Here is a 12,617-nt window from a genome sequence, read left to right as displayed (position 1 = left end):
CCTAATCTAGTCAGCAGAGCAAAGAATAAGCCCCTTAAGCAAAGAATAGCACAAACCCACAGATCCAACAAATAATCAGAGGAGCAAAATTACAGCCAATAACAGAGCGGGGGAAGAAGAAAAAATATGAATAAACAACAGAAAAAGAAAAAAGAAATTACAATCAATAGCTTCTATCCAGGTAAAGAACAAAGAACAAATGGAATAGAGGAGAACCAAGGAACACCAAGCAAAAATACAGAAACTCCAATGAATTGGACTCAGGCTTTGGAAGAACTCAAAACACAATTCAAAAAATGATTAAGAGAGGCTGAAGACAATTGGAAAAAGAACTTAAAAAGCAAAATAAGTTATCTGGAAACAGAGGCACATGAATTAAAACAAGAAAATAGTGTCCCGAAAGTCAGAATTGACCAACTTGAAAATGAGGCAAAGAAAGTAAAAGATGACCTACAAAGAAAAACAGACCAGAAGGAGAAGGGTTACCAAAAATCCAGGGATTAATTTCAGTCTTTAAAAATTAGAATCCAACAACTAGGAGCAAATGACTTCACAAGGCAGCAAGAGTCTATAAAACAAAATCAAAAGAATGAAAAATTGAGGAAAGTATGAAACACCGCATTGATAAAACTATAGACCTGAAAAATAGATCCAGGTGAGACAATTTAAGAATTATTGGACCACTGGAAAATCATGACAAAAAAAAAAAAAGCTTGGACATCATTCTATAGGAAATTATTCAAGAAAACTGCCCTGACATTCTTGAACAAGTGGGAAAAATGGAGATTGAAAGAATCCACGGATCACCTCCTGCATTTAATCCCCGACTGACAACACCCAGGAATGTTATAGCCAAATTCAAGAACTACCAGACCAAGGAAAAGATATTACAAACTGCTAAGAAGAAACCAATCAGATATCATGGAACCACAGTTAGGATAACACAGGACCTGGCTGCGTCCACATTGAAGGACTAGAAGGCATGGAATATGATATTCTGGAAAGCAAGAGAACTGGGTCTACAACCAAGAATCAACTACACAGCAAAATTGACTATATTCTTGCAGGGGAAGGTATGACGATTTAATAAAATAAAAGACTTCCAAGCATTCATAAAGAAAAGACCTAAGTTAAACAGAAAATTTGATGCCCATACACAGAACTCAAGAGAATCACCGAAAAGTAATTAAGAAAGTAGAAAACAAACAAACAAACAAATCACTTTTTTTAAGGGACTCAATAAGTTCAAATGATTTGTATTGCTATAAGAAAGATGATATTGGTAACTCTTAAACATTGTTATTATCATCAGGGTAGCTAAAAGAAGTGTACTTAGAGGAACAGTGACAAACTATATAGGATGAAATGTCATATATACATATAAACAAGGAGTTAAAAAAAGGATAATACTAAGAAATGGGAAAAGAAATAAAATAGAGTAATTTTATATTTCATAAAGAATTGCAAGGGGAGGGGGGAGAAGACCAATACAATGGAGGGGTGAAAGAGGTTGGAGACAGTATCCAAGAAAATTTCAATCATTACAATGGGAAGGGTCAGAAAGGTTCAAATGGAAGGAAAACCTCCAACTCCAAATTCAATCATCCTCATCCTCATCATCAGCATCAACAACACCAGTATCGACATCATCAATGTTATCAACATCAACAACATCAACATCATCATTAACAACATCAACATCATCATCAACAACATCAGCAGCATCAACAACCACATCATCAATAACATCCATCATCATCAATGTCATCAAGAACATCATCATCAACATCAACCACAGCATCATCTACAACATCAACATCACCAACATTGTCATCAACGACAGCATTATCATCAACAACATCATCATTATCAACATCAACATCTAACTATCCATCTTTTCCTGGCCCAGGAAAGAAATTTTGATGGATGGCTTAAACTAGTAGCATACTATATAGAGTATTGACCGAGAGCCAAAAGACCTAAACTCTAGGCTTGAGTGCCACTATGTGTCATTTGGGGGTAAAAAGAAAGCCTTCTTTTTCCTGGACTAAGTTTCCTCATTTATGTATGAATGAAGCTTACCTGGACTCTACATTAAGTTAATCAATTAAATCAAAGAATAAACCAGGTGTAAACAAGAAAAAAAGTGATTAACTCTCCTACAATCAAGTGAAAAATGCAGAATAAGTGTCCATAATGCCGAAAACCTCCAAGAAAACCAGTTCATACCTCCAAGAAACATTTCAAAGATATTCTCATTTTATTTCAGAAGCCACATATATAAGCCTATGAAACTAATCCCATAAAATTTGATAACTCTGATATTGTTTTAAAGAAGGAAAAGGTAAGGAGGAGAGAGATAGAAACGAAACATCATGACCACAAAACAAACTGTGGGTGCCAAAATAGAAAGTCATACTTCTAAAGGAGAGCTCAGAAATTTTGGTCAAGTATAAGACAGGGTGAAAGGATTTCACTCAGACAAGGAGTAAATAAAAGGAAAAAAAACAGAGACATAAGAGAAAACCCAACTTTATCTCTGCTATTACAAAATACAAACTATACTGCAGTGTTTGGTCTAATTTCCTAGTTTGTTGCTGTGAGGTTACAAAATATTACAGTGACATCACTTAAACCTTTTCTTGTGGACCAGTTCAAACCTAAAATCACAGAACTAGGAAGTGTCTGAGATCAAATTTGAATCCAGGTCCTCACCCTGGTGCTTTATCCACTGTGCATCTAGTTGCCTCCACTTCCATCCTTTCTTACCAGTGGTTGCAGCCCAAATGAGTGCCTTCCCAAGAGCCTGGGAAATCTTTAGCAAATAGAGTCATAGAGCTGCCACCCCTATTTGCTGAAAATTTTCCAATATCATTTTTGCACTGTCTTGGGGCCAATACCTGAATTAGAGGCACCATTTGCGACATTTGCCCCACAAGCATTTTGTGGCATGTTCCTCAGATGCAAGACTTGTTCTTTGTATATGGCATAGTCCCTGCCCTCAAAAAGCTTTTAATCTAGCAATTTAGTGCTTTTCCCTCTCAGAAACACTATACAAATTAATGAACTCTTCCTCCCTATAAAATAATCTCCATAGAATTCCAAGATATCAGAGAGCTTTTAGTGATCATATAGCCCAACCCTTTAACTCAGAGTAAGAAACTGTGTGGTACAATAGAAAGAAACTTGACTCTGGATTCTGAGGATCCAGGGTTCTAATGTCCACTGCTTGGGTGGCCTTGGACAAATTACCTAAATTCCTGGGGCCCCCTTTCCTCAATTCTAAAATGAGGGGGTTGCACTTAAAGGCATCAAAGTTCCCTTCCAAGTATTGGTCTAGGACAGTGATGGGCAAACTTTTTAAAGAGGGGGCCAAAGAAAAGGAAATGCTCCTCTGTCAGTCTCTTTCTAAGGCAAATCTTTCGAAGTTTCATTGTATTGTATCCTACTCACTGTATTCGTCAGATTAGGAATAATGTTGAGCCACCGGATAGAACATTTCAGGGGGCTGCATCTGGCCTGCGGGTCACAGTTTGCCTATCACTACTGGTCTAGAGTCCATGAAAACTGCTGTCCATAATGGTGGTGTAATTTGTCCAGTGTCCCACAGTGGGCAAGAAACAAAGCCAAGAGTCAAACCCAGATCTCTCCATGTTACTACACTGCCCCCAAGTCAATCAAGGAAATCTGGAGGTGGCTTTCCCCAGGTCGTGCTCAAAATCAGGGGGATTTCCACTCAAAGCCAGAAGTTCTCACCCTCAGTCCATGTTGGCCATCCAACAAGGAAATCAAGGAATAGGCTGGAGTAGTTCTATCTGTTCTCAGCCTCCTAAATTTTCTGCGTTTTAGAATCAGAGTGACTTCTTCAGTCAGATGAATCAACCCTGTTTCACCATTCTCCCCTCCTTTATCCCAAGTCAAGGGGATGAAGCAAGACCTCACACTTTCCCATTCCTCATTGGAGTCAATTGAGTTTCAGTTCTTTGAGAGGCGTCTAAAAAGAGCAAGGATAGGAGGAGAGGAGATCTCAAGTTAGGAGGGAAGGCATGTACCTGGTCGCCTTTAGAAGGTACCTCTCTTCTCTTTCTGCATCACTGGCTATCCTGGAATTCCCCAAGTCCATCTGTCAAGGCCAAGACATTTTCCAGGCTTGCACAACAGTCTCTGCAGTAAAGGAGGGGCCATGGAATGTCTTGAGTGTCCTCATCCCAAGTTAAAAGTTCACTTGGAAAACTCTTCACATGGACTTTCATTTCCCCATTTGAAGCTCCCTCCTGACTGTGATGAGGAGAATATAGAATTCAATTGAATTCTAATAAGCAAAAGCAAAATAGAAAGGACCTTGGATGTGTCAGGTTCTGAGCTCGGGTCTGGCAGAGAGATGAAAATGAAAAGTGCCGCAGTGCCTGCCTACAGGGAACTCATAGAAGGGATAAGATAGTCAAACAAGCCATCCTGGGTGGAACAATGTAACAGCACAGGAATATCCAGGCTAAGTGTTCCAGGAAAATCTGAAATGGGAGAGATTGTTTTCAACTGGGGTCAAGAGAGGAGAGAACTCAGTGAAGTAAAAAAATCATAGAGTAAAAAACTTCTGGTCCTGGAATCTGAGGACATAGGTTTGGATCCTAAGCCTGCTGTTTATCACCTACGGTAAGACATGTCATCTCTCTGGGCCTCAGTTTCCACATCTGTACAATGGATGAGAAGGTTGAGCTAGATGACCTTTAAGATCCTTTCTAGCTAGAATCTTTTATTATAGGTACTGCCTAAGCTGGGTGTTGCAGGGAAAGAAATATTCCAGCAAAGATCTGGAGGAGAAGGGATGTGTTCCAGGTATAGAAGACAATATGTTCTTGAGACAGGATCAGAAAAGATGAAACTGAGGAAAACTTTAGAGTGTAGAACGCTTGAAGAGGTGAAAAGTTTACATTTTAGAGCTGAATTTGATCAGGTTATCTTCAAACCATAAGGTATATTTCAACTTCAGACCATAAATCATAGAACGATGGATCTAGAGATATTGGGTGCTTCAGAGGCTATCTTTTCCATTCCCTTTATTTTACAAGTGGGGAAATTGAGGCACAGAGTGCAAAAGTGGCTTGTTCTATGTTGCCACTAACAGGCTAGTTAGCACTCAAGATGAGACCGACAGCAACATCTCAAATTTTCAAGGCTTGGGATTCTTCCCATCCAACCACATCACATTGCCATCAGCCTGACTCCTAAATTAGTCCCCAAGCTATCACAGGAATAAGTGGTCCCTACCCCATTGCCAGAGAGTTCCTTCTGGGAGAATGACTCACTTTGGTTTTCTGCAACGAGAGTTGCCAGGTTTCTCTGGACATTTGTTCCAGTCATTGGCAAAGCTGGCCTGAGCCATGAGCCTGCATGGAAACTTGCTACTGGGAGCAGAATTCAAATGCAGATGTTCAGATCTTTTTAAATTGTGTCTGACTCTTTGTGACCCCATTTGGAATTTTCTTGGCAAAGATACTGGAATAATTTGTCATTTCCTTCTCTGGCCCGTCTTAAAGATGATAAAATTGAGGCCAACAGGGTTAAGTGACTTGCCCAGGGCCACAGAGCTAGTAAGTGTCTGAGGTCAGATTCGAACACAGGAAGATATGTCTTTCTGACTCTTAGTCGAGCATTCCATCCTTTGCACCACCTAGCCATGGCGGAAAGATTGTGGGGAGAGGGAAAAACCTTTTCTTCCCTCCTTGGGTTCTTCACTCTCTGCATCACAAATCCAAGTAACAAAAATATTGTGAAAATGACAACTTTTGTGGAATGTGCCCAGTCTATATGAACCTACAGGAATTCCCTTGACTTCTTGGGGCAGTTTCTTTTCCCCTCATCTCCTTTCCTAATCCATCTCTTTAAAGGGAGACCTTTCTTCTCAGACACACATACATCATTCTTCTGTGAGATGAGCTTTCTCTTGTGTTCTGTTCATCACCAATGGGAATTTCTGCCATTACAAATTGATTCCCTCAATGAGTAACACCTTTCTGGAAGCCAAAGGGTTGCTTTGGGTTATTTGATCATCAGAATCTTGCCACAGTGCTTCCTGAAGGTTCCTGAGGAGCAGAACTCTAAGGCACTTTCCTAAAATGAGCAAAGCTAAGAAAATTGCAGAAAAAGTGCAGAAAAATATATAACATACTCTTCTGGGTTTCCAAAGGAGCTTTACCAGCAAGATGGAACTGGAGTAGAAAGAGGGAATGATTTTAGATCCTTGACTAACTTGCAAAATTAGTTAGCTACCTGGAATGTTTAGTTATTTTATATTTCAACATATTTCACCTTTGCTACTTACTAACTCAGTGACTCTGGAAAGTCATTGATGGGTCGATGGGGATATGATTGGGGATGTAGACTCTAGGCAATCACCCTAGTGCAAATATCAATAATATGGAAATAGGTCTTGATCAGTGGAAACACAGAAAGTCATTGAACCTCTTCAGACCCATCTGTAAAATGGGGAGTATATACTAGATCAGAGGTACAAAATCCATTGCCCAACCAGCAACATTCCCTAGTTAATCTGAATGAGATTAATATATAATTAGAAAATATGTAACAAAACAAATTAAAACACAAAAGAACTTAAACAGAGTTAATATATAGTTTTCTAAGGTGATATGTGGCCAATTAGTGGTTTAGTGACCCTTATTTCTAGTTGAGTTTAATATCACTGTATATGGTCTCTGATGTGCCTTCCAGCTAGGTCTAAAGCTAAAATTCTATGATCCATTGACCTTAAATCATTCCTTGAGCTCAGTTTCTCCATTTGTGAAGTGAAGGGGTTAGAATTGATGGTCTCTGAAGTTTTGTCCAGGTCTAGATCGATCAGCTTATGATTGTCCTAGAACCCCCCTTTTCAGAAACTGATGAGAGTTTAGGAGCAGAGGATGCATGAACATGTGTGCTTTGGTTTGCCATTGTTTCCAGGTCATGGTGGTTTGGGGAAGATGAAAGTGTTTCCCATGGAAGGAGAGACTTGGCCTTGGGGAGTACAAGGATGAAGGGTAACCTCCAGGACCTGGCAGCTGAAGTTCCATCCAAGCATATGGAGACAGTGCAAGCAATCCCTGGATTTTGCTGCCTATAGTTGAGGAGGCTGAGAAACAGAAATGGTGGAGATGTTTGGAGGAACTGAGGTGGGCAGTGATCTGAGCTCTTCCATTCCACATCTAAACCTTCCCCTGTACCTGTGGACCACCCACTCCAGAGAAGAGAGAATAATCCTGCTGTCTCTCTTTAGTGGCGGATGGAAGCTCTCCAAATCATCAGAAGTTTCTTTGTTTTTCTGAATCTCCATGCATTTAAGATCATGATTAATTTCTAAACTGTGATTATCAATACATAAAGGCAGCATTAAGGAGGACAGGTGAGGACCTGGAAAGGAGAGAGATTTAAATTTCTATGTAACTGGTGTCTACTGGCTGGGGATGGAAGGGGGACAATGAAGTCAAAATCTGAGGAGACTTTGCAGGGAGAAGGTGGGGGAGAGAGAAAGAGACAGAGAGACAGAGGCAGAAGAAGAAACAGAGACAGAGTCAGAAAAAAGAGACAGAGACAAAGGGAGAGAGACACGGAGACAGAAAGAAAAACAGAGAGAGAGAAATAGGTAGATGGGACACTTAAAGTTTATCTGTATTATTAACATATCCTTCATCACTTTAAGTCTAGACAACCAACAAAAGGATAAACCAAGCCTTGACTTGTGGTGTTTGCCATTTTTGTTGTATTCAGTCCTTGTCAGTGATGTTTGATTCTATGACCCCATTTGGGGCTTTCTTGGCACAAATACTGGAGTAGTTTGCCATTTCCTTCTCCTAATCATTTGAAAGATGAGGAAACTGAAGCAAACAGGATTAAGTGACTCGCCCAGGGTCACACTGCTAACAAATGTCAGAGACTGGATCAGAACTCAGGCCTTCCTGACCCCAGGGTCAGCACTCTCTCCACTTCACCACTTAAGTGTCACTCTTTGCCAAGGCATATCTAAATGCTCACAATGAAAATAGAACAATTGACTCTATGAGCTGTTTCCAGCATGCCCCAACTAAGATCCTTCCCAATTTGCTGGCATTCCCATCCTGATTCTCTTAGCCTGTCCAATAAAATTAAATCTCCTAAAAGATATGGAAGAATATATTCCCCACCATACATTTGCAAGTGATATGCATAGGAAAGATATGAGTTTAATGGTTCAGAGCTCAAATCTCACCAGATGGAAGATTTTCCTGCTTTCCACCCGATGGAGTCCCTTCCATTTCTCTGTATATCTCTCATAATTGTTGTTCTGTGTCTGACTCTTTATGATCCCATTTGAGGTTTTCTTGGTAGAGATCCTAGATGGTGTGTCATTTCCTTCTCCAGCTCATTTGACATATGAAGAAACTGAGGCAAACAGGGTAAAGTGACTTGCCTAGGATCACACAGCTAGTCAGTGTCTTAGATCAGATTTGAGCTCAGTTCTTTCTGACTTCAGTTCTAGCCTCTATCCACTGCACTATGTGTGATGTAGTTGGTCTTCTTTGAAATTAAGGGAACACCATCTCCTACATGGGTAGCAGTTTGTGTGTTGTCTCTTCCATTAAATTGTGATATCCTTGAGGGAAATGACTATCTTTTTGCCTTTTTTTGTATCTCTAGTGTTTAATAAATGTCTGTAGACTTTTATGAAACAACCCTGAGATGCTGAGGAACATCCTTTTATCTCCAGTTATAGGGAGTAGAAGTGGGGGAGTCAAAGCCAATCATTGAAGTTTGACATTGTATAAATGGAAATTTTGAACCTTGGACTTCTTCCCCCAGAAGTCCCTTAGTATTTCCCAAAATTCCCTTTAATCTCTTCTGTGCCTCCACGTTTGTGTGGTCACATTATTGTTTTATAAGTTCTGTAGCTCATCCCTCTTCCTCTCTTCTCCATGAGTGTGACTGAAGTTAGTTTAGCACCTTTTCACTCTAGTTTTTTTATGTTAGTTTATTATTAATAAAATGTTATAAAACATAATAGTTAATAAATATTAATTTTCATCTTTACAACATGCAATGGAAATGACCAGAAATATGGTAGGAAGTGACAATTTTACAGTTTCTCATATAGTAGAGAACAAAAATTTTGGAGAATCATTCAACAAGAACCACTTTCTAACACATTTAGATGTAATGGATGGACTTCTGTGAATCCAAATAAGAGAATTCTCCATTGCCCAAATGTTTGGAGTTAGAGACTTTCAAGAAACACCAAGAAGAAGCCAACCACTTTATTTGTTTGCCCACTGGTGCACATGGTGTAGTTACCTTTTTTGTTCCTTCTAATAAAGAAAGAAATGAGAAGTGATGAAAATACCAATCTTCCACTCCCTAACTGTAGGTTAGTTCTGGGAAAGAACTATATGCCAGGCCCTGTTTGAAGTTCTTTACAAATATGATTGTCCCAACAACCCTGGTAGATAATTATTATGTTTAATAAAAAAAAAAAGTTGGTATAATTGTTATCCTTATTTTACAGATGAGGAAATTGCAGTAAATAAAGGTTAAGTGACTTGCCCAGGATCACACAGCTTGTAAGTGTCTGAGAGAGGACTGAACTAATTTCTTCCTGACTTCCAGCCTGGTATTCTATCTACTGGACCATCTAAAAGTTGAATAATAGTAGCATCTACCTCCCTGGGTTGATGTGAAATGAGATAACATTTTGTAAAGTACTTTGGAAACTTTAAAGTACTCCAAAAATGCAAGTTATCATCAACATTATCACCACCACCATCATTCTTATCATCATTCCATTTGAGGAATGTTGGATTTAATTTTAACAAATAAAACTATCCCTTTGAATGTCCTTAAACCTGACTTATTGATGTTTAAAATGTGGTCTAAAAATGTTTTTTTTTTCTTCTTTGAAATTTTGAGGCAATGTAGTATAGTGGGAATACCAATGGATCTGCCATCCTGATGACCTGGATTTGAACTCTGGTTCTCTCTCTTACTTATTTTGTGGCTTATGTAAGGTACTTTACCTTATAAGGAAAATGACAGCATTGTAGGAGATCATCTGTAAGGTTCCTTCCAACTCTAAATCCTATGAAGGCCTGTTAAAGTCATAAGACTGTTAAAGCCATCGAAAAGAGCCATAACTAGAGCTGGTGCATGGGAAGGGTTTTGCCTAGGGAAGAGGAAAAGGAATATTAACTACTGGTTTAGTCATAAAACAGGAGTTAGGGGGCAGCTGGGTAGCTCAGTGGATTGAGAGCCAGGCCTAGAGATGGGAGGTCCTAGGTTCAAATCTGGCCTCAGACACTTCCCAGCTGTGCGACCCTGGGCAAGTCACTTGACCCCCATTGCCCACCCTTACCAATCTTCCACCTAGGAGCCAATACACAGAAGTTAAGGGCTTGAAAAAAAAATAAAACAGGAGTTAGATAAAGAATACTGATCAAAGAAAGAGAGTAATTAAAGAGAGATAAAATAATTGGATGATGAATTTTAGAAGAATATTTCTATGCCAGGGAGTGGTCAGAGGGCAATACTAGAGCCTCCCCTCTGATATTACACTCTGCTCCTGATTTAGCCCACAAATATGTTGTCTTTACTTAGCTGTTTTCTTCTTGTCTCCTCCGTTAGACTGTAAGCTCCTTGAGGGCAGGGGTTTATTTATTTTTTTAACTCTTACTTTCCTAAAAAAAAACACCTTACCTTTTTTTAATCTCTTACCTGTGTATTGGTTCTAAGGCAGAAGAGAGGTAAGAGCTAGGCATTGAGGATTAAATGATTTTCCCAGAGTCACATAGCTAGGAAGTCCTCCCAACTCCAGACCTGGCGCTCTATTCAATGGGCTACCTAGCTTCCCCTTTTCACAATAATATTCCATGACAATAGTTCAGCCATTATCCAATTAATGGATGGTCCCATTAGATTCTAGTTCTTTATTCCAACCATCTTATTTTCTAGATGAGGAAAGGAAGTCCAAGAATGTTGCAATGGCTTGCCTGAGATGACCCATGAAGAAAGTGGTAAAGCAAGAATTGAAATCCAGGTTCTCTAACTCCAAACCCAGCACGTCTTCCATTCTATCAACCTAAGTCTTTGTTTTCTCATCCGTGCAATGGGTATAGCAATACTTCACTAACCACCTTATAGCATTGTTAGGAGAAATGCCCTTTATGAGCCTCCTTGTGTTAAGATGAGAGCCATCACCATGGCCAAACATCCGAAATCCTGAGCAATGTCTCCTGCCTGTTTGGTTCTATCAATGGAGAGGATGTCTAAGTCTCAGACCTTGGCCAACGATGCTTCAGTTCAGGAGAAGAGGGTACACCGATGTTCAGAGGGGTCGTGTGCCCTGTTCCAGGGCAAACAGAAGGAAGAAGGCTGCTTCAGTTAGATTTCTGGGGAAAAGATCATGTAATAAGCCAAGTGGGTCCCAACACAAGCCATAGTGGGGTAGCTTTGGTTATTGGTTACAGGGTAGGAAACCCAGAAGTGAATGAATGATGGGGACACCACAGTGACAAATGTACCCGTTGCTGTAAAACTTCCTGTTTTTTCATGTGTGTGGTCTTACTGAATCATTTCCAGGGAAGTTAAGAAAGACAGATAATTTGTACACTTCCTTCCTCTCGCCCATGGAGAATTGGTTTCTAGGATCCATAATCGTCCTCCAGCTCTGGCTGGGCACTTCTCCTGGAGACATGAAGAGTGTCTCTGAGAGGTACCCCTGCTTGGAGCTGTTAGAGCCCCACCAAGTAGACCATCCAGATTCAAGCAAGTTACGCCCATTGTTGGCCAGTGCATTCTATGGGCATTGGCCTCTGGGTTTGGGTTTCTTTGGTTAGAGGCTGGGTACCCTTAAACCATCTTCCTGGTCTGAGTCATCCCCTGGCTGAGCACCAACTCCTAGTCACAAAGGAAATATTTACACAGTTGAGGGGGCCTGGTATAGAAAGGTCAGTATTCCTGGGTTCTAATTCTGGGTCTTTCACTAACTTTTTTTTATGACTTTATGGATGTTACTTTACCTCTCAAGCAATCTATGTTCTCATCCGTCAAAAGAGGGGGATAATTAAAGAGATTAATCAATCAATCAACCAATCAATCTTTCAATTAAAAAAAGCATGTATTAAGAGCTTACTATGTGTCAGATACTCTAAAAAGTAGTGAGAATAGAAAGAAACATGATGTCTAAGGGATTGTCTAGATCTACAAACAACAGAAAAGAATTAAAATCCAATGAGGATGCCCATCAATTGAGGAATGGATTGACAAACTGTGGCATATGGATGTAATGAAATATTTTTGAAGAAATTATGGGGGCAGCTAGGTAGCACAGTGTATAGAACCACGGGCTTGGAGTTAGAAGAACCTGGGTTTAGCTCTGCCTCAGACACTTCCTAGCTGTGTGACCCTGGGCAAGTCACTTAACTCTCTTTGCTTAGCCCTTACAACTCTTCTACTTTAGAACCAATACATAGCATTGATTTTAAGACAGAAGGTATGAGTTTAAAAAAAAATTATTGGAGCAACTAGGTAGTACAGTGGATAGAACACCAGTGAAGAGGACTTAGTTCAAATCTGACCTCAGACAGTCCCTAGCTATATGA

General features: G+C 39.8%; 1 protein-coding gene across 1 annotated transcript in view; it reads right to left on the bottom strand.

Annotated features, from left to right (window-relative positions):
- Positions 1-1,739: 1,739 nt before the first annotated feature.
- CD44 (CD44 molecule (Indian blood group)) overlaps positions 1,740-12,617 on the bottom strand; it is a 119,218-nt gene continuing 108,340 nt past the window's right edge. Inside the window, exon 18 of the mRNA XM_044681850.1 lies at positions 1,740-1,804. Within this exon, the coding sequence (XP_044537785.1) occupies positions 1,740-1,804 (65 nt within the window). The remainder of the gene's footprint in view (positions 1,805-12,617) is intronic.

Source organism: Gracilinanus agilis, chromosome 6 (genome assembly GCF_016433145.1).
Source record: "Gracilinanus agilis isolate LMUSP501 chromosome 6, AgileGrace, whole genome shotgun sequence".
Classification (NCBI taxonomy): Eukaryota; Metazoa; Chordata; class Mammalia; order Didelphimorphia; family Didelphidae; genus Gracilinanus; species Gracilinanus agilis.
The sequence above is the reverse complement of the archived record's forward strand: the minus strand, read 5'-3'. Positions and strand labels throughout refer to the sequence as shown.